This window comes from Aedes aegypti, chromosome 1, assembly GCF_002204515.2.
Source record: "Aedes aegypti strain LVP_AGWG chromosome 1, AaegL5.0 Primary Assembly, whole genome shotgun sequence".
Taxonomy (NCBI): domain Eukaryota; kingdom Metazoa; phylum Arthropoda; class Insecta; order Diptera; family Culicidae; genus Aedes; species Aedes aegypti.
In genome coordinates this window covers 219330966-219356461 of record NC_035107.1, presented here as the reverse complement: position 1 = coordinate 219356461, position 25496 = coordinate 219330966, and the positions used below count along the sequence as shown (strand labels likewise).

Genomic DNA, 25496 nt, shown 5'->3' with positions numbered 1-25496 from the left:
TGAGCTCTCTTGCGAGAGCAAACTCATTGGAGATCCACTTCGAAAGAGGAATTTTCCGCCAACAATTCCTTCGAGAATTCCATCACTAATTCCTTTAAAACCGCGCTAGGATTTCCATCAAGCATTGCAACCCCCACATAAACTCGTTTTGAATTTTTACCGGCGATTTTACCAAGAATTCAAAGATTTCTCCTTCTTTCGAAAAATTGTTGAAAAAAATCTCCAGGGATTCCGCCAAAGTATTCTCCAAGGATCCCACAAATAATTCTCAAGGGATTCCAACATAATTTTCTATAAAGATTCCACCAGTAATTCTTTCTGAGGCTTCACCAGTATTTTCTCGATCTATTTCACTAGTAGTTTTTTCGAGAGAGGAGTTTTTTAAGAAATTTTACCATTGATATTTCCTCAGAGGATTAAACAACACATTTCACTAGATGCTTCCAGTTAGAATCCCTGAAGTCAATCCTGGAAAATTTTTTGGGAAAATTTTTGTAAAAATCCATGAAACAGTTTGTTTAGAAATCCTTAGAGGAATCACCATAGAAATTGCTGGAGAAAATTACATAGAATTCTCTGAAGAAACTTCTAAATACATATATCTTTGGAAGAACTTATAAAGCAATCCCTGAAGGAGTTCTCCAAAGGTTCATTGAGGTAATTCTTGGTGAATCCTTTTGATAAATTCCTGCAAGAAATACTGAAAGAAATTCCTGAAGGAATTTATGGATAAATTCCTTTAAGCATACTTGGAGGGGTTTATGAACAAAAGGTCGAAAGACAAAACGTCGAAAGGACAAAAGGTCGAAAGACAAAAGGTCGAAAGGACAGAAGGTCGAAAATGATTTGCATGGTGGGAAATTTTTCCTTCTTTGAAAAAATATTTTCGACCTTTTGTCCCTTCTTTTTTGTTCTTCGACCTTTTGTCCTTTCGACCTTTTGTCTTTCGACCTTCTGTCCTTTCGACCTTTTGTCTTTCGACCTTTTGTCATAGATTCACTTGGAGGAATTTCTGTTTGATACTTAAAGTAATTCCTGAAGAAATAGTTTGTAGGGTCTCTTAAGGTTTACCAGATTTTCTGGAGGATTCTGGGGAGGAATTCTTAAGGAAATAACTAGAAGGATCACTGGAAGATTTTTGATACGAGGAATTCCTGGTGGGATTTTCCGAAAAAACCTCTGTAGTAATTTATTGGTTGGGATCCCTTGAGCAACTCTAGGAAATTCTGGGAGAAATTCTGGTGGAATCACAGGAAAAGAATCCTGAAAGAATCTGTTTAGGAATACCTGAAGTTATCGCTGAAGGATAGGGTGCAGAGCTACTTGAGCACTCCCATGATTCGGCATGGGGGGTTTTTCTCGGTCGAACTGTCTGAAATTTTGCAATAAGAAGCACTTCAATACGACACACATTGTGGCCAAATATGAGCTCAGTAGCTTTCAAAAAACCTCACTGCCGAAGTGAATCAAAAGTGCCAAGAATAGCATCCAGCTCCCTATTTAAAATAAATCTCTGAAGGAATTTTTGGTGGTATTCTTGAAAGAAGCATTGGAAAAATCTTTAGAAGATCCCCAGATTCCTTCAGAAATAGTAGAAGGAATCGCTGCAGAAATTCTTGGTGAAATTTTTGATGGGAGTCCTGGTGGAATATAGGAAGGAAAAATCAATGGAAAAAGTCCTGGTAAAATGCTTCAATTTCTGGTGATAATTTTTAAAGGAATCCCTGCTTAAGTGTCTGAAAGCATTCGTGATGCAATTCCTAGAATAATTCTTGATGGGATCCCTGGAACTAACTTCAAGAGGAATTCCTGGAGGAATCTTTGAAAATTTAGTCGAATAGGGATATTTTAGATTGTCGTACAGAGTACTATTTTGACAGTGGTAGGAGCAGTGAAAAAAATGCATATATGGTCCATGCTATTACTGGAGGTTGCATGTTCTAGAACAACAGGATAGAGTTCAAGAAATCTGCTTTGGTGAATCTGTTGATGAAATTCATTGACCAAACATCAATGCGGTGAATGATATTTTAAGGTTCCAGTTGCTCACTTTGAATTCCTCACAAAATCGATTGAATCCTTGCATTTTTGACTTAACTTGATGTAATTTTTCTCATTCAGGCTCATTTTTCGAATCAGATGAATTGCGACCAGCTGATTTAAAAAAAAAAATAAAGAGGGTAAACTGTCGACTCGCCTCACGTCACGCGATCACGGGATAAAAGCTCTTCTCTAGTTTGATTATTTTGGATGAAATTAATTATCAGTCGACGTCATCGACAGCGTCATAAAAGCTACATGCCCAAGGAATGTAATTTAGATGGAAGTCACATTAAATGATTCACTCTGATAAGCAAAATGTATCTTTCTTGCCGAATTTTTGATGTACTTCGTCGAAGCGTTTCCTGAATGGCTTGACCATCAAAACTGGCCCCTCATATTCTACATATGGAAGTATATGCTGACAATTTGAGATGACAAAGTTCGCTCTAATACTTGATACTTAATAAAAGTTCCACGCTCTCACACTAAAAGTGGGTCAGCAGTTTAATATAAAGAACGATGAAATTTTTAAAGAATAATAAATTTTGCAATTGAACTTAATATTTCAATAAAAATAAAAAATAAAACATTAAGGAGGCTTTTTTTCCAAAAAAAATATGATATTTTGAAAGAGTAATAAATTCAACAGATCATTATACTTCCAACATTTAGCACTAAATAGAGTACTATATGTAAGAAAATTCAAAAAAGCTCAATAATACGATGAACATGAAAATAATAGTTTTATGGCATTTGACACAATTACCTTTGAACTACTACAAAATGAACACTGACAAGAATAATTCATCCTATATGGATACTAACCTCGTTGTAAAACGTAAATAATAATTATACTTAAGAATGATTCGTTATTGACTTCTGATGAAAAGTTTGTCTACCCATCACCCAAAACAAACCTAAGACCCAATGTTCATTAATTGTGCAACAGATTATGTTTGTTTCCAAATCATTTAAACCAAACGATTTAACAGTCAAGCCATTCGACCAAATGTCATTCGACCAAATGTCATTCGACCAAACGTCATTCGACCAAATGTCGACACTTATAATGACGAACTGTTCATATTTTGTTGAATCAATTTATTAAAGTAACATTCGACCGTTGTCATGATAATAACACGTTTCTTAATACATTGTACATTTGAAATAAAAGCATGAAACGGGCTCACCAACTTGATCATCCATTTGTGATTGAGCAGCTGTAAGCTATTTCCATTAGCATATTTCTTTTTGGATTATAATTATGAATTATTTCAAAGTTTTTAATTGAGCTAAGAATAAAGAGATATTAGGAAATTCGATTTGATGAGAAGATTATTTGCAGAATCCTGAGCGGATTTTAGTCAGAATCCTGAGATAATTCTCTTTAGAATCATGGGAGGATTGTAATCTAAATCCTGGGAGGATTCTTACCTGACTCATGAGAGGATTCTCTTCGTGATTCGTAGAGAATATTCTTCGGAATCCTGAGGGCATTCTCTTGGGAATTCTCAGAAGATTTTCCTCAGAATCTTGGGATAATTTTCTTGAAAACCCTGAGAGTATTATCGCAAAATTCCTGAGAGTATTCTTCTCAGAATCCTGAGAGGAATCTCCTAACCATAAAGAGAGGAATCTCCAGAGAAGAATCCACAATCCAGAGAGGGTTCTTCTCAGAATCCAGATAGGATTCTCTTCAGAATCCAGGAAGGACTCTTTTCAAAACCTAGAGAGGAACCTCACCAAAATCCTGAGAGGATTCACCTCAACATCTTGAGAGTATTCTCCCTTAGAAGCCTGAGATGATTCTTCTCAGCATCCTGAGAGAATCCAGAGAGGGTTCTTCTCAAAATCTAGAGAGGATTTTCCTCAGAATCCTAAGACGATTTCCTACTCAAAATTCAGAGAGGATCCTCCTCAAAATGCTGGGAGGATTCAACTCAGAAGCTTCAGAATATTCTCCTTTAGAATACTGAGAGGATTTTTCTCAGCATCTAAACAGGAATCATCGCACCATCCAGAGAGGAATCTCCCCACAATTCAGAGAGAATTCGCATAATCCAGAGAAGATACTTTACAAAATCTAGAGAGGTTTCTTTGTAGAATCAAGAGTGGATCCTCTTAAAGAAATCCTCCAGAAAGGATTCTTCTCAGAATCCAGATAGCATTCTTCTCAGAATCCAGAGAGGATTCTTCTCTCTTCAAATATCTTTTTGGTTTGAATTTCGAAGGAATCTCTGGAAGAATGCCTGCATGAATTCCTAAAGATGTCCGAAGGATTATCCCCTGAGGAATTTATGGATGAATCTGTAGATAAATTTCTAAAGAAATTATTGTTGAAATTCCTGCTAGAATCCCAGGAATAATTTCTGGTAGAATCCCTTGTATAACCCCTGGATCCGAAAAAAAAAACTAGAATAACTAGATGAAACCTCTGAGAGATTATGGAAAGAATGTTTGGAAAAACAATCCCATAGCCATTCCCATATTGATAGCTGTTCAGAATAATCCCTGACAGAGGCCCCTCATAATTTCGGAGTTTTGCCGGAATACTTTAGGTCAGTAAAAAATATGACGAACATTTTCCTACATGGGGAAGTAATGTAAGTACAGTAATCAGAAACTACATTCACTTCCGAAAAAAAAAAATACGCTGGTAAGTGGTAGATTTAAGTTCGTAAAATTTTCGCATTTTCTTATGTACCATACTGTAGAACGGGAAAAGGAACTTTTCCGCGGTATTTTTCTTTCATCAGCAGCACCGATTTGGGATGTGCGGTTTGATATTTTTTAATTAGCGTTGGGGCGACTGGTGGGAGAAGGCTTGGGAATTCGGAAACCCGGCGTTCGACAGATTTAATGCAATGCGATCTGACCAAATGTGTGCACGAGGCATGGGCTTGAAAATTGATTCAGCACGCGAAGGTTACAGGCCGAAAGCGAAAGGTTTTTGAAATTCGGGTGATGGAAAGCTGAAATTTGATCTGCTTGCAGATTGCAACAATAATAGCAAATCGGAAAACATACCGAATAGTCGAAAAAAACGCTTCCAGTCATTATCAAAAACAGTTAATTTTTATATCAGTTAAAAAGTCTAGGAGAAATTCCTGTCGGAATTTGAACGGGTATTGATTGGAAACCTGAACTATTCCAACAAGGAAATCTTTATCAGATTTCTTAAGAAATTTTCTTCACATTTTTGAGGAAATCTTTTTCAGATTTCTGAAAAAATCTTCTTCAGAAGAAATTTTTCTTCTGAAGAAGAAATCTTTTTCAGATTTCTGAAGAAATCTTTTTCAGATTTCTGAAGAAATCATCTTCAGATTTCTGAAGAAATCATCTTCAGATTTCTGAAGAAATCATCTTTAGTTTTCTGAAGAAATCTTCTTCAGATTTCTTAAGAAATCATTTTCAGATTTCTGAAAAAATCTTCTTCAGATTTCTGAGAAATCTTCTTCAGATATCTGAGAAAATCTTTTGCAGATTTCTGAGGAAATCTTCTTCAGTTTTCCGAAGGAATCTTCTTCAGATTTCCGAAAAAAATCTTTTCAGATTTATGAAGAAATCTTCTTCAAATTTCCGAGGAACTCTTTTTCAGATTTCAGAAGAAATCTTCGTCAAGTTTTTCAGTAAATTTTCTTCAGATTTCTAAGGAAATCTTCTTACGATTTCTGAAAAAATCTTCTTCTGGTTTCTGAGGAAATCTTCTTTCAGATATCTGGGGATATTTTTTTAAATAATAATCTAATTAATAATCTTTTTTAGAAGAAATTTTTCTTCTGAAGAAAAAATCTTCTTCTGGTTTCTGAGGAAATCTTCTTTCAGATATGGGGATATTTTTTTCAGATTTCTGGAGGAATCTCTTCCAGATTCCTGGAGGAATCTCTTCCAGATTCCTGGAGGAATCTCTTCCAGATTCCTGGAGGAATCTCTTCCAGATTCCTGGAGGAATCTCTTCCAGATTCCTGGAGGAATCTCTTCCAGATTCCTGGGAAATCTCTTCCAGATTCCTGGAGGAATCTCTTCCTGATTCCTGGAGGAATCTCTTCCATATTCCTAGAGGAATCTTTTCCAGATTCCTGGAGGAATCTCTTCCAGATTCCTGGAGGAATATCTTCCAGATTCCTGGAGGAATTTCTTCCAGATTCCTGGAGGGATCTCTTCCAGATTCCTGGAGGAATATCTTCCAGATTCCTGGAGGAATCTCTTCCAGATTCCTGGAGGAATCTCTTCCATATTCTTGGAGGAATCTCTTCCAGATTTTTGAAGGAATCTCTTCCAGATTCCTACAGGAATTTCTTCCAGATTCCTAGAGCAATCCCTTCCAGATTCCTGGAGGAATATCTTCCAGATTCCTGGAGGAATCTCTTCCAGATTCCTGGAGGAATTTCTTCCAGACTCCTGAGGGAATCTCTTCCAGATTCCTGGAGGAATCTCTTCCAGATTCCTGGAGGAATTTCTTCCAGATTCCTGTAGGCATCTCTTCCTGATTCCTGGAGTAATCTGTTTCAGATTCCTGAAGGAATCTCTTCCAGATTCCTGGAGGAATCTCTTCCAGATTCCTGGAGGAATCTCTTCCAGATTCCTGGAGGAATCTCTTCCAGATTCCTGGAGGAATCTCTTCCTGATTACTGGAGGAATCTCTTCCAATTTCCTGGAGGAATCTCTTCTATATATCTGGTGGAATCGCTTCCGAATTTCTGGAGAAATCTTTTCCAGATTCGTGGAATAATTTCTTCCAGATTCCTGGAGAAAACTCTTCCAGATTCCTGGAGGAATCTCTTCCAAATTCCTGGAGGAATCTCTTCTATATATCTGGTGGAATCGCTTCCGAATTTCTGGAGAAATCTCCTCTAGATTCCTGGAGGAATCTCTTCCTGATTACTGGAGGAATCTCTTCCAGATTCCTGGAGGAATCTCTTCCAGATTCCTGGAGGAATCTCTTCCTGATTACTGGAGGAATCTCTTCCTGATTATTGGAGGAATCTCTTCCTGATTACTGGAGGAATCTCTTCCTGATTCCTGGAGGAATCTCTTCCAAATTCCTGGAGGAATCTCTTCTATATATCTGGTGGAATCTCTTCCGAATTTCTGGAGAAATCTTTTCCAGATTCGTGGAATAATTTCTTCCAGATTCCTGGAGAAAACTCTTCCAGATTCCTGGAGGAATCTCTTCCAGATTCCAGGAGAAATCTTTTCCAGATTCTAGAAGAAATCTCTTCCAGATTCTAAGGGGAATCTCTTTCAGATTCTTGGAGGAATCTCCTCTAGATTCCTGGAGGAAACTTTCCAGATTTTTAGAGGAATCTCTTTCAGATTCCTGAAGGAATCTCTTCCAGATTCCTGGAGGAATCTCTTCTAGATTCCTGGAGGAATCTCTTCTAGATTCCTGGAGGAATCTCTTCCAGATTTCTGGAGAAATCTCTTCCAGATTCCTGGAGGAATCTCTTCCAGATTCTAGGAGAAATCTCTTCTAGATTCTTGGAGGAATCTCTTCCAGATTCCTGGAGGAGTCTCCTCCAGATTACTGGAGGAACCTCCTCCAGATCCTGGAAAATTCTCTTCTAGATTCCTGGAGGAAACTCTTCCAGATTCCTGGGGCAATCTCTTACAAATTCCTGGAGGAATTTCTTCCAGGTACCCGAAGGAATCTCTTTCAGCTACCTGATAGAATCTTTTACAGTTTGCTGGAGAAATCTTTTCCAGATTCGTTGAGAAATCTCCTCCAAATTCCTGAAGGAATTTCCTCCATGCTTCTGCTAAAGGAATCTCGTGGAGCAAGCATTTCTAGAAAAATCTGCTGTAGATTGCAAGAAAAATCTCCACATTTCAGATGAAATCTCCTCCATATTCCTTGAGAAGTTTCCTGCGAATTCCAGAAGGAAACTCCTGTAAATTTCTGAAAGATTCTTTACCAGAATCTTCTCCCTCCTAGAAGAATCATCTCCTGATTTCTTTAGGAATCTCCACTTGATTTGTTGGGGAATCTCCTTCAGAATTCCGGAGTAATCTCTTCCAAATTGACGGTGAAATTTTCCAGTAGGATATTTTTTTTTCAAATTCCTGATACAATTATTTTAAAAGATTTTCCTTTGAATTGTTGAATGCATCCTTCATAGATGGTTAGAGAAATCTACACCATGAGGAATTTTCTCGAGATACTTCAGTAATTTTTTTTCGAATTCTTGAAGGATTGATGACGGAATCTCCTCCAGATTCCTGAAGTAATTTAATTCACATCTTGCAAAAAAATCTTAAAGACAGTTTGTTTAAGTTGAATCTGGTTGAATATTCTTGTTTAAAAAGTAAAACATGTTTTATAAGATAAAGTTGTTCAGATTCTATTAGAATCTTTTCTAGGTAACAACTCAGTTTGTAATAAACTTCTCCATATTAATGAATTCATTTGAAGAATAGATTACTTGAAATTCTAGATACTCAATTACGGTTATCTCTTCTATCCAACAGCTATGCAATTTAACTTCCAACATGCAGATAACATCAATCAACTAGACTGCTGTCTTTCATCGACATATTGAAATACAAACAATACCTCTACCAGGGATTCCGCCACCTGCGAAGTTGAATTGATATTATGAACTTCATATAAACACCACTGCCATCATATTCTAGTGATAATAAAAAAAATCCTCGCGACAACAGAGGATGCCGTTTCTGTTTTCAACGGGAGCAGAGGAAACCCTCGCAGGATGCCAACAAATTGATAGGGAAAGGAAGTGCCTATTCATTGCGATGACGGCGAACAACACTATGGAGAGAAATTCAGGTCACAATTGCACTGCGAGAGGGGAGAAACATCATTCTATTGTGAGGAACTTTGCCGCGATAGGGAATTTTATTGATATATTCATTGAGTGCCAATTCATTTGAGAATTACACTTTTTTTAGATAACGACAGAGATATCTGAGTGAAAATGTTTTGGAAATGGATAATGTAGCTTCCACGAAGGCTACCTGTACTTGTAGAGAGCGACTTTATGTGAAACGTCCATTATGTCCTTATGCCAAACGGCTTTTTGTGAAACGTCTTCATGCGAACTACGTCATTTCATGAAGTTCCAACGCACAGCGTTCCAGAAATCAAATTTAGGAAAAGTTTTGCATTAAGAGCCTTTTGCACCATTATGCAACGTTTCGACTCTGAAAAATGTGACCTTCTTCAGGGTCAACCATCGAAACGTCAAATCTAAATTATTACAATTGTACTTGCTGAATTGTTAAAAGTCATCCCAACAAACGAATTCAAATTACTTTCGAACAATGCAGTTGGTCATCGACCGAACCGGGGACTCGGTATGACATCACCTTCACTCAGTGAGTTACATAGAGAGAAAAAATAATCATTCGTGCATTTGCATTTGTTTACAAACCGAGAAGCGAGCCGGAACCGAAACGTGTTCGGCCGTCTCTACCAACCATTCAGCTTTGTTGTGTTCCAATATTGAAAATGTTAATCATGATAATCTTTATTTAGGTATCGCCACTCGTCGACAACTGCAGCAAAAGGTACTTGATGCGCTTCCGAATAATGCCGGTCACGAAGTGATGCGGATGACTTACAACTAATCGATTTGCCACTGTGGGTGCAACAGGTGCATCAATTACTTTTGCATTTGTCTTAGAAGAATTAGTCATTGATTGGCCGTTGTTCCCGTCGTCATAAGTATTTTTAGAGGTGTGATCAACGATGACCGTCCGATCCGGGGGGATGATGACAACGGAAGTCAGTTGGACCGATTTCGAGGACCAACTATAATTAAGCCCTGATTAGATGCAGTAAATTAGTGCCGGAAAGGTTCTCTCTCGGTGGCAAGGGAAACAATTTAGCATAATTTGATTACTACCAACGACAAACGGGAGAAGACTTCTGATTGAGTTCTTATTCCCTGGAGGACGTGATTTGATTGTAGCTGACGGCAGTTGTACTGCTCTAGGAAACTGAAAAGTTAAGCTGCGGTCGTTAGCATTTTTAATTGATTTTTAAACCGGTTCGTCCCATGGATGGAAAAGGATGAGGAAGTCGTGAGGGAAAAGGGATACGAAGGGACACCAGCTGACGGCTAGGTTTTAAATTGAACGCATTTACAATTCCCTGGAGTAAAGAAATCTTACAAAAAAAAAACAATATTTAAAGAAGCTCTCTTCTATTGTTATAGAAGCTTCTCTCCTTATACTAAAGAAACTTCCAAGCTCCTGGAAAACCGTTCAAAAAGATTCCTACTTTTGCTTGAGAAGCTTTCCAGCTTCTGCTTGAGAAGTTTTCCAGATTCTGCTTCTGTTTGAGAAACTTTCCAGCTTCTGCTTGAAAGCTTTCCAGCTTCAACCTAAAAAGCTTTCCAGCTTTAGCTTGAGCAGCTTTGCTGGTTCTGCTTGAGAAGCTTTCCAGCTTCTGCTTGACGAGCTTTCCAGCTTCTGCTTGAGAAGTTTTCCAGATTCTGCTTCTGTTTGAGAAGCTTTCCAGCTTCTGCTTGAGAAGTTTTCCAGATTCTGCTTCTGTTTGAGAAGCTTTCCAGCTTCTGCTTGAGAAGTTTTCCAGATTCTGCTTCTGTTTGAGAAGCTTTCCAGCTTCTGCTTGAGAAGTTTTCCAGATTCTGCTTGAGAAACTTTCCAGCTTCTGCTTGAGAAGCTTTCCAGATTCTGCTTGAGAAACTTTCCAGCTTCTGCTTGAAAGCTTTCCAGCTTCAACCTAAAAAATTTTCCAGCTTTAGCTTGAGCAGCTTTTCTGGTTATGCTTGAGAAGCTTTCCAGCTTCTGCTTGACGAGCTTTCCTGCTTCTGCTTGAGAAACTTTCCAGATTCTGCTTGAGAAACTTTCCAGCTTCTGCTTGAAAAGCTTTCCAGCTTCTGCATGAGAAGCTCTCCAGCTTCTGCTTGACGAGCTTTCCTGCTTCTGCTTGAGAAACTTTCCAGCTTCTGCATGAGAAGCTTTCCAGCTTCTGCTTGAGAAGCTTTTCAGCTTCTGCTTGAGAAGCTTTCCAGCTTCTGCTTGAGAAGCTTTCCAGCTTCTGCTTAAGAAGCTTTTCAGCTTCTGCTTGAGAAGCTCTCCAGCTTCTGCTTAAAAAACTTTCCAGCTTCTGCTTGAAAAGCTTTCCAGCTTCTGCTTGAGAAGCTTTTCTGCTTCTGTTTGAGAAGCTTTCCAGATTCTGCTTGAGAAATTTTCCAGATTCTGCTTGAGAAGCTTTCCAGCTTCTGCTTGAGAAGTTTTCCAGCTTCTGCATGAGAAGCTCTCCAGCTTCTGCTTGACGAGCTTTCCTGCTTCTGCTTGAGAAACTTTCCAGCTTCTGCATGAGAAGCTTTCCAGCTTCTGCTTGAGAAGCTTTTCAGCTTCTGCTTGAGAAGCTTTCCAGCTTCTGCTTGAGAAACTTTCCAGCTTCTGCTTGAGAAGCTTTCCAGCTTCTGCTTAAGAAGCTTTTCAGCTTCTGCTTGAGAAGCTCTCCAGCTTCTGCTTAAAAAACTTTCCAGCTTCTGCTTGAAAAGCTTTCCAGCTTCTGCTTGAGAAGCTTTTCTGCTTCTGTTTGAGAAGCTTTCCAGATTCTGCTTGAGAAATTTTCCAGATTCTGCTTGAGAAGCTTTCCAGCTTCTGCTTGAGAAGTTTTCCAGCTTCTGCATGAGAAGCTCTCCAGCTTCTGCTTGACGAGCTTTCCTGCTTCTGCTTGAGAAACTTTCCAGCTTCTGCATGAGAAGCTTTCCAGCTTCTGCTTGAGAAGCTTTTCAGCTTCTGCTTGAGAAGCTTTCCAGCTTCTGCTTGAGAAGCTTTCCAGCTTCTGCTTGAGAAGCTTTCCAGCTTCTGCTTAAGAAGCTTTCAAGCTTCTGCTTGAGAAACTTTCCAGCTTTTGCATTTTCAGCTTCTGCTTGACGAGCTTTCCTGCTTCTGCTTGAGAAACTATCCAGCTTCTGCTTGAGAAGCTTTCCAGATTTTGCTTGAGAAAATTTTCAGCTTCTGCTTGAGAAGCTTTTTAGCTTCTGCTTGAGAAAATTTTCAGCTTCTGCTTGAGAAGCTTACCAGCTTCTGCTTGAAAAGCTTTCCAGCTTCTGCTTGAGTAGTTTTCCAGATTCTGCTTGAGAAACTTTCCAGCTTCTGCTTGAAAGCTTTCCAGATTCTGCTTCTGTTTGAGAAGCTTTCCAGCTTCTGCTTGAGAAGTTTTCCAGCTTCTGCATGAGAAGCTCTCCAGCTTCTGCTTGACGAGCTTTCCTGCTTCTGCTTGAGAAATTTTCCAGCTTCTGCATGAGAAGCTTTCCAGCTTCTGCTTGAGAAGCTTTTCAGCTTCTGCTTGAGAAGCTTTCCAGCTTCTGCTTGAGAAGCTTTCCAGCTTCTGCTTGAGAAGCTTTCCAGCTTCTGCTTAAGAAGCTTTTCAGCTTCTGCTTGAGAAGCTCTCCAGCTTCTGCTTAAAAAACTTTCCAGCTTCTGCTTGAAAAGCTTTCCAGCTTCTGCTTGAGAAGCTTTTCTGCTTCTGTTTGAGAAGCTTTCCAGATTCTGCTTGAGAAATTTTCCAGATTCTGCTTGAGAAGCTTTCCAGCTTCTGCTTGAGAAGTTTTCCAGCTTCTGCATGAGAAGCTCTCCAGCTTCTGCTTGACGAGCTTTCCTGCTTCTGCTTGAGAAACTTTCCAGCTTCTGCATGAGAAGCTTTCCAGCTTCTGCTTGAGAAGCTTTTCAGCTTCTGCTTGAGAAGCTTTCCAGCTTCTGCTTGAGAAGCTTTCCAGCTTCTGCTTGAGAAGCTTTCCAGCTTCTGCTTAAGAAGCTTTCAAGCTTCTGCTTGAGAAACTTTCCAGCTTTTGCATTTTCAGCTTCTGCTTGACGAGCTTTCCTGCTTCTGCTTGAGAAACTATCCAGCTTCTGCTTGAGAAGCTTTCCAGATTTTGCTTGAGAAAATTTTCAGCTTCTGCTTGAGAAGCTTTTTAGCTTCTGCTTGAGAAAATTTTCAGCTTCTGCTTGAGAAGCTTACCAGCTTCTGCTTGAAAAGCTTTCCAGCTTCTGCTTGAGTAGTTTTCCAGATTCTGCTTGAGAAACTTTCCAGCTTCTGCTTGAAAGCTTTCCAGATTCTGCTTCTGTTTGAGAAGCTTTCCAGCTTCTGCTTGAGAAGTTTTCCAGCTTCTGCATGAGAAGCTCTCCAGCTTCTGCTTGACGAGCTTTCCTGCTTCTGCTTGAGAAATTTTCCAGCTTCTGCATGAGAAGCTTTCCAGCTTCTGCTTGAGAAGCTTTTCAGCTTCTGCTTGAGAAGCTTTCCAGCTTCTGCTTGAGAAGCTTTCCAGCTTCTGCTTGAGAAGCTTTCCAGCTTCTGCTTAAGAAGCTTTTCAGCTTCTGCTTGAGAAGCTCTCCAGCTTCTGCTTAAAAAACTTTCCAGCTTCTGCTTGAAAAGCTTTCCAGCTTCTGCTTGAGAAGCTTTTCTGCTTCTGTTTGAGAAGCTTTCCAGATTCTGCTTGAGAAATTTTCCAGATTCTGCTTGAGAAGCTTTCCAGCTTCTGCTTGAGAAGTTTTCCAGCTTCTGCATGAGAAGCTCTCCAGCTTCTGCTTGACGAGCTTTCCTGCTTCTGCTTGAGAAACTTTCCAGCTTCTGCATGAGAAGCTTTCCAGCTTCTGCTTGAGAAGCTTTTCAGCTTCTGCTTGAGAAGCTTTCCAGCTTCTGCTTGAGAAGCTTTCCAGCTTCTGCTTGAGAAGCTTTCCAGCTTCTGCTTAAGAAGCTTTCAAGCTTCTGCTTGAGAAACTTTCCAGCTTTTGCATTTTCAGCTTCTGCTTGACGAGCTTTCCTGCTTCTGCTTGAGAAACTATCCAGCTTCTGCTTGAGAAGCTTTCCAGATTTTGCTTGAGAAAATTTTCAGCTTCTGCTTGAGAAGCTTTTTAGCTTCTGCTTGAGAAAATTTTCAGCTTCTGCTTGAGAAGCTTACCAGCTTCTGCTTGAGAAACTTTCCAGCTTCTGCATGAGAAGCTTTCCAGCTTCTGCTTGAGAAGCTTTTAAGCTTCTGCTTGAGAAGCTTTTCAGCTTCTGCTTGACAAGCTTTCCAGCTTCTGCTTGAGAAACTTTCCAGCTTCTGCTTGAGAAGCTTTTCAGCTTCTGCTTGAGACGCTCTCCAGCTTCTGCTTAAGAAACTTTCCAGCTTCTGCTTGAAAAGCTTTCCAGCTTCTGCTTGAGAAGAGTTTCTGCTTCTGTTTGAGAAGCTTTCCAGATTCTGCTTGAGAAATTTTCCAGATTCTGCTTGAGAAACTTTCCAGCTTTTGCATTTTCAGCTTCTGCTTGAGAAGCTTTCCAGCTTCTGCTTGAGAAACTATCCAGCTTCTGCTTGAGAAGCTTTCCAGATTTTGCTTGAGAAAATTTTCAGCTTCTGCTTGAGAAGCTTTTTAGCTTCTGCTTGAGAAAATTTTCAGCTTCTGCTTGAGAAGCTTTTTAGCTTCTGCTTGAGAGGCTTACCAGCTTCTGATTGAGAAACTTTCCAGCTTCTGCATGAGAAGCTCTCCAGCTTCTGCTTGAGAAGCTTTTAAGCTTCTGCTTGAGAAGCTTTTCAGCTTCTGCTTGAGAAGCTTACCAGCTTCTGCTTGAGAAACTTTCCAGCTTCTGCTTGAGAAGTTTTCCAGCTTCTGCTTGAGAAGCTTTCCAGATTCTGCTTGAGAAGATTTTTAGCTTCTGCTTGAGAAGCTTTCCAGCTTCTGCTTGAGAAGTTTTCCAGCTTCTGCTTGAGAAGATTTTCAGCTTCTGCTTGCGAAACTTTTCAGCTTCTGCTTGCGAAGCTTTCCTGGTTCTGTTTGAGAAGTTTTCCAGCTTCTGCTTGAGAAGCTTTCCAGATTCTGCTTGAGAAGCTTTCCAGATTCTGTTTTAGAAGTTTTCCAGCTTCTGTTTTTAGAAGCTTTCCAGATTCTGTTTTAGAAGTTTTCCAGCTTCTGTTTTTAGAACCTTTCCATTTTCTGCTTGAGATGCTCTCCAGCTTCTACTTGAGAAGCTTTCCAGCTTCTGCTTCATTTTCTTTCCTCCCAGCTTGAGCAGAAGTAGGGAAGTTTCTGAGAGAAAGCTTCCCAGTTTTCTGAGAGAAAGCTTCCCAGCTTTCTGAGAGAAAGCTTCCTAGCTTTCTGAGAGAAAGCTTCCCAGCTTTCTGAGAGAAAGCTTCCCCGCTTTCTGAGAGAAAGCTTCCCCGCTTTCTGAGAGAAAGCTTCCCAGCTTTCTGAGGGAAAGCTTCCCAGCTTTCTGAGAGAAAGCTTCCCAGCTTTCTGAGAGAAAGCTTCCCAGCTTTCTGAGAGAAAGCTTCCCAGCTTTCTGAGAGAAAGCTTCCCAGCTTTCTGAGAGAAAGCTTCCCAGCTTTCTGAGGGAAAGCTTCCTAGCTTTCTGAGGGAAAGCTTCCCAGCTTGCTGAGGGAAAGCTTCCCAGCTTTCTGAAGGAAAGCTTCCCAGCTTTCTGAGGGAAAGCTTCCCAGCTTTCTGAGGGAAAGCTTTCCAGCTTGCTGAGGGGCGCTTTCCAGCTTGCTGAGAGAAAACTTCCCAGCTTTCTGAGAAAAAGCTTCCCAGCTTTCTGAGAGAAAGCTTCCCAGCTTTCTGAGAGAAAGCATCCTAGCGTTCTGAGAGAAAGCTTCCCAGCTTTCTGAGAGAAAACTTTCCAGCTTTCTGAGAGAAAACTTTCCAGCTTTCTGAGAGAAAGCTTCCCAGATTTCTGAGAGAAAGCTTCCCAGCTTTCTGAGGGAAAGGTTCTCAGTTTTTGAGGGAAAGATTTCCAGCTTTCTCAGGGAAAGTTTCTCAGTTTCTGAGGGAAATCTTTCCAGCTTTCTGAGGGAAAGCTTCTCGGTTTTTTAAGGAGAAGCTTCCCAGCTCTTTGAGAGAAAGTTTCCTAGCTTTTTGAGAGAAAGCTTCCAAGTTTTCTGAGGGAAAGCTTCCTAGCTTTCTGAGGAAAAGCTTCCCAGCTTTCTGAGGAAAAGCTTCCCAGCTTTCTGAAGGAAAACTTTACTGCTTTCTGAGAGCAAGCTTTTCAGCTTTCTGAGGGAAAGTTTCTCAGCTTCTGAGGGAAAGCTTCCCAGCTTTCTGAAAGAAAAGCTTCCCAGCTTTCTGAGGGAAGGCTTTTCAGCTTTCTGAGGGAAAGCTTCATGACTTTCTGAGGAAAAGCTTCCCAGCTTTCTGAGGGAAAGCTTTCCAGCTTCCAGTTTTCGTCTGGAAAGCAGTTAATCTGTAGCTATGTATTAGGGGACGGACCTGGTGTAGTGGTACACCTCTTACGTCGAGGAAATGGGATCGAATCCTATCCCCGAGATAGTCACTAAACATTTCAGTGACGACTTCCTTAGGAAGTAAAACCGTTGATCCCGAGATGCCCAGGGCTAAAAAATTAATCTCTCGTTAATAGAGATAGAAAAAAGGTATGTATTCGAAAGCTCTAAAGTTGTAGTTATGTATTCGAGCTTTCCAGCTTTCCCTTGCAAAGTTTCCATGTTCTTTTTTTAACGATTTCTAGTTTTCTGGTGGAACGCTCTGCAAATGCCTATAGTAATATTTTTAAATCTCCGAAATATAGTTTCTTGGAATATTTCAAGCAAAATTCAGCAGACCACATCTTTTCTTCGATTTTCCCTGATCATTATAACCAACCAACCAAGCAATTTTTCGTCCTTATCTCAAAATCCAGTCCATTCCACCAGTAGGACGCGGACGGCAGAGAAAATTGCTCCAAAAGGGCGGAATTGATTTAAATTTTCTAAATTTATTATTCCAATTATTGTTATTACTTTCCAACGTCGTCGTAGTCGATCCTCTTGAGATCCTTCTGTTGCTAATGGCGGTGGCAGAGCTAGTCCAAAAGGACACGAAACTTTAGCTGGGCGCCCGTTGTCGCTTTTGTTACTGAGGCTATTTATTCTTTAATTTCTGTTTCGAAATAATTTCTACGAAGGGTGCCCCGTCGTAAACCATTATTCGGCGAATTTCTTTTCGTCTTGCCTGCTCTCTCTTTCAATAGGGTGCGAAACAAAGTCCGGGGAGCCGACGACAAAATTTGTATATTAATTTCCATTTGTTTTATCACCTATTTGGGCTATTTTTCTATTTTCTTGGGAACTGAACGAGCTAACGATACCGGGAAAAGAAAAGTCAATTTACACAAGATAACTCACTGCTACTGGGTACGTAAAAAACCCCGGCGAGTTTAAAGAAGTGGTGGTCCCATCATAAAGTGTCTCTCGCGCGGACGAAGAGGATGGTGCTCTAGTCGAAAATCTTATTTACATAATTTAATAACCCATACATATAGTACCGGTTCGCCAGTCGGGCTCGTCCCGAACCAAAGTTGAGGGTGTTACTTTCACGGAAAGGTATGACTGAAAGGTGAATTGTTTAAATGGGGACAGGAAAGAAAAAAGATGGTCCCTTTGAATCCGGATCAGAGGAGGATAAATTTTCAATAAGACCTTCCTCAAATATTTGATAAATTTTTGTGACAATGCACAGTGGTCCAGGAATCAGTTTTACGCGGAAAGATGCATTTTGAGCTTTAGAATGAAGCATTAGATAAAAACGGTCTTCTACAAAGTTGTTTGTATTAGTTAAGCCCTTTGTTTGGTTTTATTGAAAATTAGGGTGGACCACATTTTCATAGAAATTGTGTAAATAACTTTCTTATTTGTAGAAATTATATTATACATGCTTCAGCAAAGTTATAGACCATTCAATTTCAAGCAACTTTGCCAAAAAAAATTTTTTTGTATCTCTTAAATTGACCGATTTAGAGCTTTTTTCCTGCCGTGACATAGGGTGGTCCGAACGAAACTGGTTTTCTGGCTCTAGAGTTTTCAATTCAAATTTCTCATCAAAGTAGTCTATGAAACACTTTTAGAGCTTTGAAAAATGCGTAATTTGATGAGTGGAGAAACTCGCTATCTCCTTCCGTTTAGGAGTTATTGTTGTTTTTCTCTCAAAAACATGCCTACTTTGATTGTGAATATCTCTGATTGGGGCAAACATAAAAAATATCTTTTGACGGCATTCAAAAGACAAAATAAAATTGTGTATTTTTTCAAAAAATTACAGATGTGTTATTTTTGTAACTCTAATAAAATGCCTTGAAAAACAAAGGATTTTAAGCAGAAAAACTTTAATAACTTTTGAACTAAAATAGATATCATCAATATTTTTGCATGAAAATTTGCGTTTTGTTAAGTTCTTAAAGTCGCTCATAGACCGCTTTGACGAGAAATCTGAAATAAGATAGATAGGGCTCTAAAACTGTTTTGAAGATTTTCATAGTACTTATTTCTTTATTATTTTGCATTTTGAGCATGAAAATGAAATTTTAGACAAAAATGATCTTCTACAAAATTGTTTCTAAAAACGTAAGCTTTCATACTGTGTCATTTGAAACTAGGGTGGTCCACAATATCACACATATCATATAATCAACTTTTTTATTTGCAAAAATACTGGTATATGCTCTTAGACAAAGCGGTAGAACTTGAAATTTTGATCAATTTTGCCAAAAAAAGTTTTTATGTAGCTCAAAATTTGACCAATCTAGAGCATTTTTTCCCAATCATCGCAGGGTGGTCCAACAAAAATAAGTTTTTCAACTCTAGTATTTTTAATATTATTTTCTCGTCAAAGTCGTCTATGAACGACTTTTAGAACTTAACAAAACGCAAATGTTCATGCAAAAATATTGTTGATATCTTTTTTAGTTCAAAAGTTATTAAAGTTTTTGTGATAAAAAATATTTGACTTTCAAGACGTTTTATTAGAGTTACAAAAATAACACATCTGTAATTTTTTGATATAATACACAATTTTATTTTGTCTTTTGAATGCCGTCAAAAGATATTTTTTATGTTTGCCCTAATCAGAGATATTCACAATCAAAGTAGGCATGTTTTTGAGAGAAAAACAACAATAACTCCTAAACGGAAAGAGATAGCGAGTTTGTTCACTCACCAAATTACGCATTTTTCAAAGCTCTAAAAGTGTTTCATAGACTACTTTGATGAGAAATTTGAATTGAAAACTCTAGAGCCAGAAAATCAGTTTTGTTCGGACCACCCTATGTCACTGCAGGAAAAAAGCTCTAAATCGGTCAATTTAAGAGATACAAAAAAACTTTTTTTGGCAAAGTTGCTTGAAATTGAATGGTCTATAACTTTGCTGAAGCATGTATAATATAATTTCTACAAATAAGAAAGTTAGTTACACAATTTCTATGAAAATGTGGTCCACCCTAATTTTCAATAACACCAAACAAAGGGCTCTACTAATACAAACAACTTTGTAGAAGACCGTTTTTGTCTAATGTTTCATTCTAAAGCTCAAAATGCATCTTTCCGCGTAAAACTGATTCCTGGACCATAGTGCAATGTTACGGTCCGGTACGTGGGGTATTTTGCGTTAAAATCTTGCTGAAGAACAGCCAAAGGCTTCGTAAAATTTTCGGAGTCTGGATATTAGATTCAGAGACTGGATTAGAGATTCAGAGAGACTGGAATCGTCCATGTCCAGAGAAATTTATTTAAAAATTGGATTCCAGATACAGAGACTAGATTTGAAATCTAAAGACTGGATCTGAGATCCAGAGACAGGATTCGGAATCCAAGGACTGGATAAGAGATCCAGAGACTGGATACGATGACCAAAGACTATATTCGAGATCCAGAAACTGAAGAAGGAGCTGAGATCCAATGATTGGATTCGATATTCAGATACTGAATTCGAGCTCCTAAAACTAGATTCGAGATCCAGAGACTGGATCTATGATCCAGAGACTGGATTCGAGATCCAGAGACTGAATTCGAGCTCCTCAAACTGGATTCGAGATCCAGAGCCTGAATCTGAGATCCAGAGACTGGATCTGAGACCCAGAGACTAGATCCCTTGATCCTTGATGGATTCGAGATCCAGGGACTAGATCCGAAAATCAGAGACCGAAACCAACATTATTCACCGCCACCAACGAACTTTTCCACAAACATAGAAACAATTCCCAGCAATACTTACATCCAGATATTCAGTCTTCATTTTGCGAGGAAAAATGGCACTTGTTTTGTACCGGAGACAGCCGAGAAAAACTCAACTGTGAAACTGTTGCAAAAATTGCCAATCTACTCTGACACTATTTCACAAACGACCCGCGTTAGTGCACTACTTCGAGATGAGAAGATGAACGGACGGCGATTGCGTGTGATGAATTCTTACCTGCAAACGAGAAAGAGCAAAAACAAAGTTCAAAATTAGACAACAACTATGCTACGACGTTGGAAAAAAATAGGGATGAAGGGTTGGCAAATGTCTTTCAATTTAGTTTCTATTTTTCGCCCAGATCAACTGTGGCATGATATACGCCACCCGCCCTCTCACATTCAACCCAACGAAACTAATGTGGAAACTTCGGTTCGAGTCAAGTCGGTGGAAATAAATCCTGTTTGCGTTCGTTTCCGGTTCAACTGACAGCGAATCCGAGAGCTTCGATGGTACGGAAGTGGGTGGGAGGTGCAAAGTATTACAAATGGAGCGCAAAAGTGCAGTTTATTGGACCCACGAGTACGAGTATCTCTCTATCTCTCTCGCGTACTCGAATCGAGAATACGGAACTTGTAAGCGAACACCATCATCAAATATGCAAACGTGTGTTATGCATGAAGCGAGGTTCCCCCTCTAAATTATGGATGGATAGCGAATGTGTTTATTAGGGTGCGGCTTATTATTCGAAATTTCTCTGTGTACTCTTACGAAGAAAGAAAGAGAGAAAGCAAAGTCCATAGACTGCTAGGCCCAAGATCGAATATTCTCAGTGAACCTTAGAGCAAGAGACTGGATCCGATATCCAGAGACTGCATTCCTTGATCCAGAGATTGGATCCTTTGATCCAGAGACTGGATCCTTTGATCCAGAGACTGAATCGCTTGATTCAGATGCTGGATCGCTTAATCCAGAGACTGGATCTCTTGATCGAGAGACTGGATCCCTTGGATCCTTTCAGCAATCTGAAGTAGAATCCTCTAGCAATATTGGAGAGAACTCAGCAATCTGAAGAAAATTATTCAGTAATCTGGAGGAGAATGCTTCAGCAATCTGGAGGTGAATCCTTCAGCAATTTGAAGCAGAATTCTTCAGCAATCTGAAGAAGAATCTATCAGCAATCTGAAAGAGAATCCTTCAGCAATCTCCGGGAGAACTCTTCAACAATCTGAAGAAAAATTCTTCAGCAATCTGAAGGATAATCCTTCAGCAATCTCAAGAAGAATTTTCAGCAATCTAAAAAAGAATTGTTCAGCAATCTCATGGAGAATTCTTCAGCAATCTGGAGGGAAATCCTTCAGCAATCTGAAGGAGAACCCTTCAGCCATCTGAAGTAGAATCTAAAAGAGAATCCTTCAGCAATCTTGGGGAGAACTCTCCAGCAATCTGAAAAGAAAAAATCTTCAGCAATCTGACGGAGAATCCTTCAACAATCTAAAAAAGAATTCTTCAGCAATCTGAAGAAGAATCCATTAGCCAACTGAAGGAAAATCCCTCAACAAATCCTTCAGCAATTTGAAGGAGATCTCAGATCCAGAAACTAGATCACTTGATTCAGAGACTGGGTGCCTTGATGCAGAGACTGGATCCCTTGATCCAGATACTGGATCTCTAGATCCAGAAACTGGATCTCTAGATCCAGAAACTGGATCTCTATATCCAGAGACTGGATTTCTAGATACAGAGATTGTAGCACTTGACCCAGAGACTGGATCCCTTGTCCAGAGACTGGATCTTTTCATCCAGAGACTGGATCCCTTGATCCAAACAGAGACTGGATCCTTTGAACCAAAGATTCGATCACTTGATCAAGAGACTGGAATACTTCATCCTGAGACTAGATCCCTTGATCCAGCGACTGAATCCGTGGATCCAAAGACTGAATCCATTGATCCAGAGATTGAACCGATCAATTCAGATCCAGATACTGGATCGTTTGATCCAGATACTGGATCGTTTGATCCAGATACTGGATCGTTTGATCCAAACACTGGATCCCTTGATCCAGAGACTGGATTCCTTGATCCAGAGACTGGATCTTTTGATTCAGAGGCTGGATCCCTTGATCCAAACAGAGACTGGATCCCTTGATTCAAACAGAGACTGGATCCCTTGATCCAGACTGAATTTCTGATTCAAAGACTGGATCCCTTGATCCAAAGACTGGATCCCTTGATCCAGAGACTGAATTCCTTGATCCAAAGACTGGATCCCTTGATCCAGAAACTGAATCTCTTGATCCAGAGACCGAATCCCTTGATCCAAACACTGAATCCCTTGATCCAAACACTGGATCCCTTGATCCAGAGACTGGATCCCTTGATCCAGAGACTGGATCCCTTGATCCAGAGACTGGGTTTTAGATCCAGAGGCTGGATCGTTTGAATCACTTCATCCAGAAGGACTTGGAATCAGAAGGACACCACACAAGAATTAAGAAAACAAATACAAACCAAACAATAATTAAGAGGATTTTTCAAAGAATCAAGTCAGACATTTTCTAAGGATGTTTCAAACCGATTGTTTTGTTTACTATGACATATAAACTCGTTATATTACGACTAGCATTTTTGTATGTTTCTTATTCAGGAATTTCATCAGAAACTGATTCAAATACTTGCTTAAAGTTCTATTCAGACATTACAATAAAGATTTCTTAAGGAGTTCGTTCACTGTTTTGGAATTTCTCCAAGAATTTCAATTAAGCATATTCTCAATAACTTTCTGGAACTTTTCTAAGGATATCCACAGAAATTACTCCAAGAAGCTTCAATTAGAATTGTTTTTCACAAATCTTTCAAGAAAGTCCTCCAGGAGTTCATCCAGTGAATCTTCCATCGATTTTGCTAGGATTGCGTCCAAGATTTCCGGTTAGGATATCTTCAAAAATTCAAGCAGTAATGTCTCCAGAGCAGCATTCTCGCTGAACTGTTCTAAACAACCTAAGTAATAATGGGAGATCCTATTCACTCTCGCTCTCTTTTGATTATGACAGTGCAATACTGAAACTTTTGGAAAGTTTTTCACTATATCCTTGGCTAAAGATTCTTTTATGTTTCTAAAATTGAAAATCTTACTTACGTCGTTTTGTAAATCCGGAAATTGAACATTCCAAAAATAAAAAACTTAGCATGTGCAGAATAGACTGTGGTGAATTTTATCTAGCTTTGAATACGTTTCAGAAATACGTTTGGCTTAAAAATTCTTTAAATCGGAATCAGAATGTATTTCAAAAAGTAGGGAAAGTGGTGGTAAAATAAACACTAGGGTGCGGCTTATTTTTTCGAAAATTCTTAAAACCAAACACGTGTGCTCTTCTGATTTCAAATCACATAAAAACAAAGAAACTTCAGTCAAGTTTGACCCAAAAATATTACGATTTTGTGGTGGCGCAAGCGACTTGAAAGTCAATTTTCAAGGTATAAAATAGTACCTTCAGTGAAGTCTTTATAACTTTGTAATTTTTTAAGCAATTTTAAAGCTGAAATTTAATTAAAAAAAAACTTGTAGAACATAAAAATATATGAAATTAAAACTTGTATTTTTTTTCCTCATTTTACTAAGTAAAATCAACTTTGTTCTACCATAACTTCATAAAAACTCAATCGATTTCAATTCTTTCAACATGATTTTGTAGCTTATTTAGTTGTTTTCAATCATTGTATACAACACATTAAGTAAAAAAAAATGTTTTGATTAAGTTATTTAGCAATACACTCCCAAACAACGAATTTTACACGAAAAATATGAAATTATTACGTTGCGTTGCGTGGTAATGGAGTATTTCGTAGGTTGCATACTGAAAACGGAAGTCAGAGATAGAAATACATGACAATTTCCATTGCCGGCCACGTCCATCTTCTCCGTTACGATGAAAGGAAAAGAAAATGATGATACGATACCTACTTTAAGAGAGGCCAGCGATTCACCGACGCCCTCGTAGATGTCATGGAGTTGGATGATGGGAAAGGTGATGGTCTAGGATTCACTATGAGCGAGTGATGCGTCCTGATTGAAATTTAGTGTATGTGTAGTTCAGTATACTTTTTGTTATTGGGTGTAAGAGTGAATCACGAAAAATACAAAATTATTGAATACTAAAGCTGAAACTGGTTTCTTTCATTTTTAAACCTTTGTGAAGGCCTTAGTAACAATTTTTAATGAATTTTAAAACATGTGCACTTTTCAACTTGCAGTTTTAGAAAGATGCTTTATAAACTTCAGCGTAATAATAAAACGATTTTTTTTTCTGCTAATGATAAAAAACGAAGAAATTCAATTATTTCTTGAAAAATTTATGTTTTTGGAAGTTTTGATAGAATGACTTAGTCAAAAATATTTTAGTAAATGTGTTGTGTACACAGTTCATAAACAACAAAATTGCCTTTAAAAAAATGTAAACAGATTTGGAATCGGTTGTGTAGTTATGAAGTTATGATCAAACAGAAATGTTTTTTTTTATAAAATGTGGGAAAAATTGGAGAAAACTACTTTTAAATAAGACTTGTTTCGATTTGAGACAAATTTGGTGTTATATAAACTTTTATTAAATTTAATTTAAAAAATGGTGCTAAGAGCTTTAAAATTGGTTAGAAAACAAGAATCATATGAATTCAGAAGAGCATACGAATTTTTGGCAGGGCTGTTAAATGTCATGAATATCACGTGACTTTGACTATTGATTGAATATCGCTAATAGCGTTGTTACCTGAGGAAAAAGTAATCAGAAAATGTTTTTCCCGGCGATAATATTTCGCATGCAAAAGTGCTATAAAGATTTCAATTTTTCTAAAATTTCAACATTTAACAGCACTGATTTTTGGTTTTGAAAGATTTTGATAAATAAACCGATATCAATATTTACTCAATATTTTATGCCATAAAATGTCAGTGCTTGATAGGAAATCAATAATTTCTGTAATGTCCGTAATGTCTGACGAAACTTATGTAGAATTTTCAGCAAGGATCACCGAATAAACTCGAGGACTCAGGAAATTTTGGTGGATTTTGCTGGATAAATTGAAAAGGTAATCATTGAAAAGATATTTACAGGGCTGGTAGCGACTAAGTGCCTTAAAATGGGAATTTTAGACCTTATGCTTGAAAATATAGACCGGAAAGAGACCGACCAGGAACTAGAAAAAGACCAACATGAGATCAATGGGAACTAAAAAAATCATACAGTAATTAAAATCAAAACAACAGAAATAACCAAACAGGAATAAAAGCTTCCCTAAGATGTTTTATGATTTTTTTTTAATTACAAGTATTACTGGACCCAGATAGTCGTAGTGGTAAAGGCGCAGCTATTCAGCAAGACCAAGCTGAGGGTCGTGGGTTTGAATCCCAGATGATCGAGGATCTTTTCGTAATCAATGAGGGATTCCACGGAGGCATGCAAGTCGATTCTGATCGACCATTTCAAAAATATCTGAAACTTTGCACAGTTTTTCAGTTCCATCTAAATCGTCATT

At 38.7% G+C, this 25496-nt stretch overlaps 1 protein-coding gene across 9 annotated transcripts in view; it reads right to left on the bottom strand.

The window, feature by feature from the left end:
* The window catches only part of LOC5578520 (polypyrimidine tract-binding protein 2), a 1002030-nt gene that overhangs the window by 620005 nt on the left and 356529 nt on the right, over nucleotides 1-25496 (bottom strand). For 5 of the 9 annotated variants that reach the window (XM_021857609.1, XM_021857608.1, XM_021857607.1 and 2 more), the window contains one exon: nucleotides 20002-20199. The exons of the other annotated variants lie outside the window; for them this stretch is intronic. In XM_021857609.1, coding sequence (XP_021713301.1) covers nucleotides 20002-20022 — 21 coding nt within the window. In that variant the 5' untranslated portion in view covers nucleotides 20023-20199. The remainder of the gene's footprint in view (nucleotides 1-20001; nucleotides 20200-25496) is intronic. 9 annotated transcript variants of the gene reach the window in all.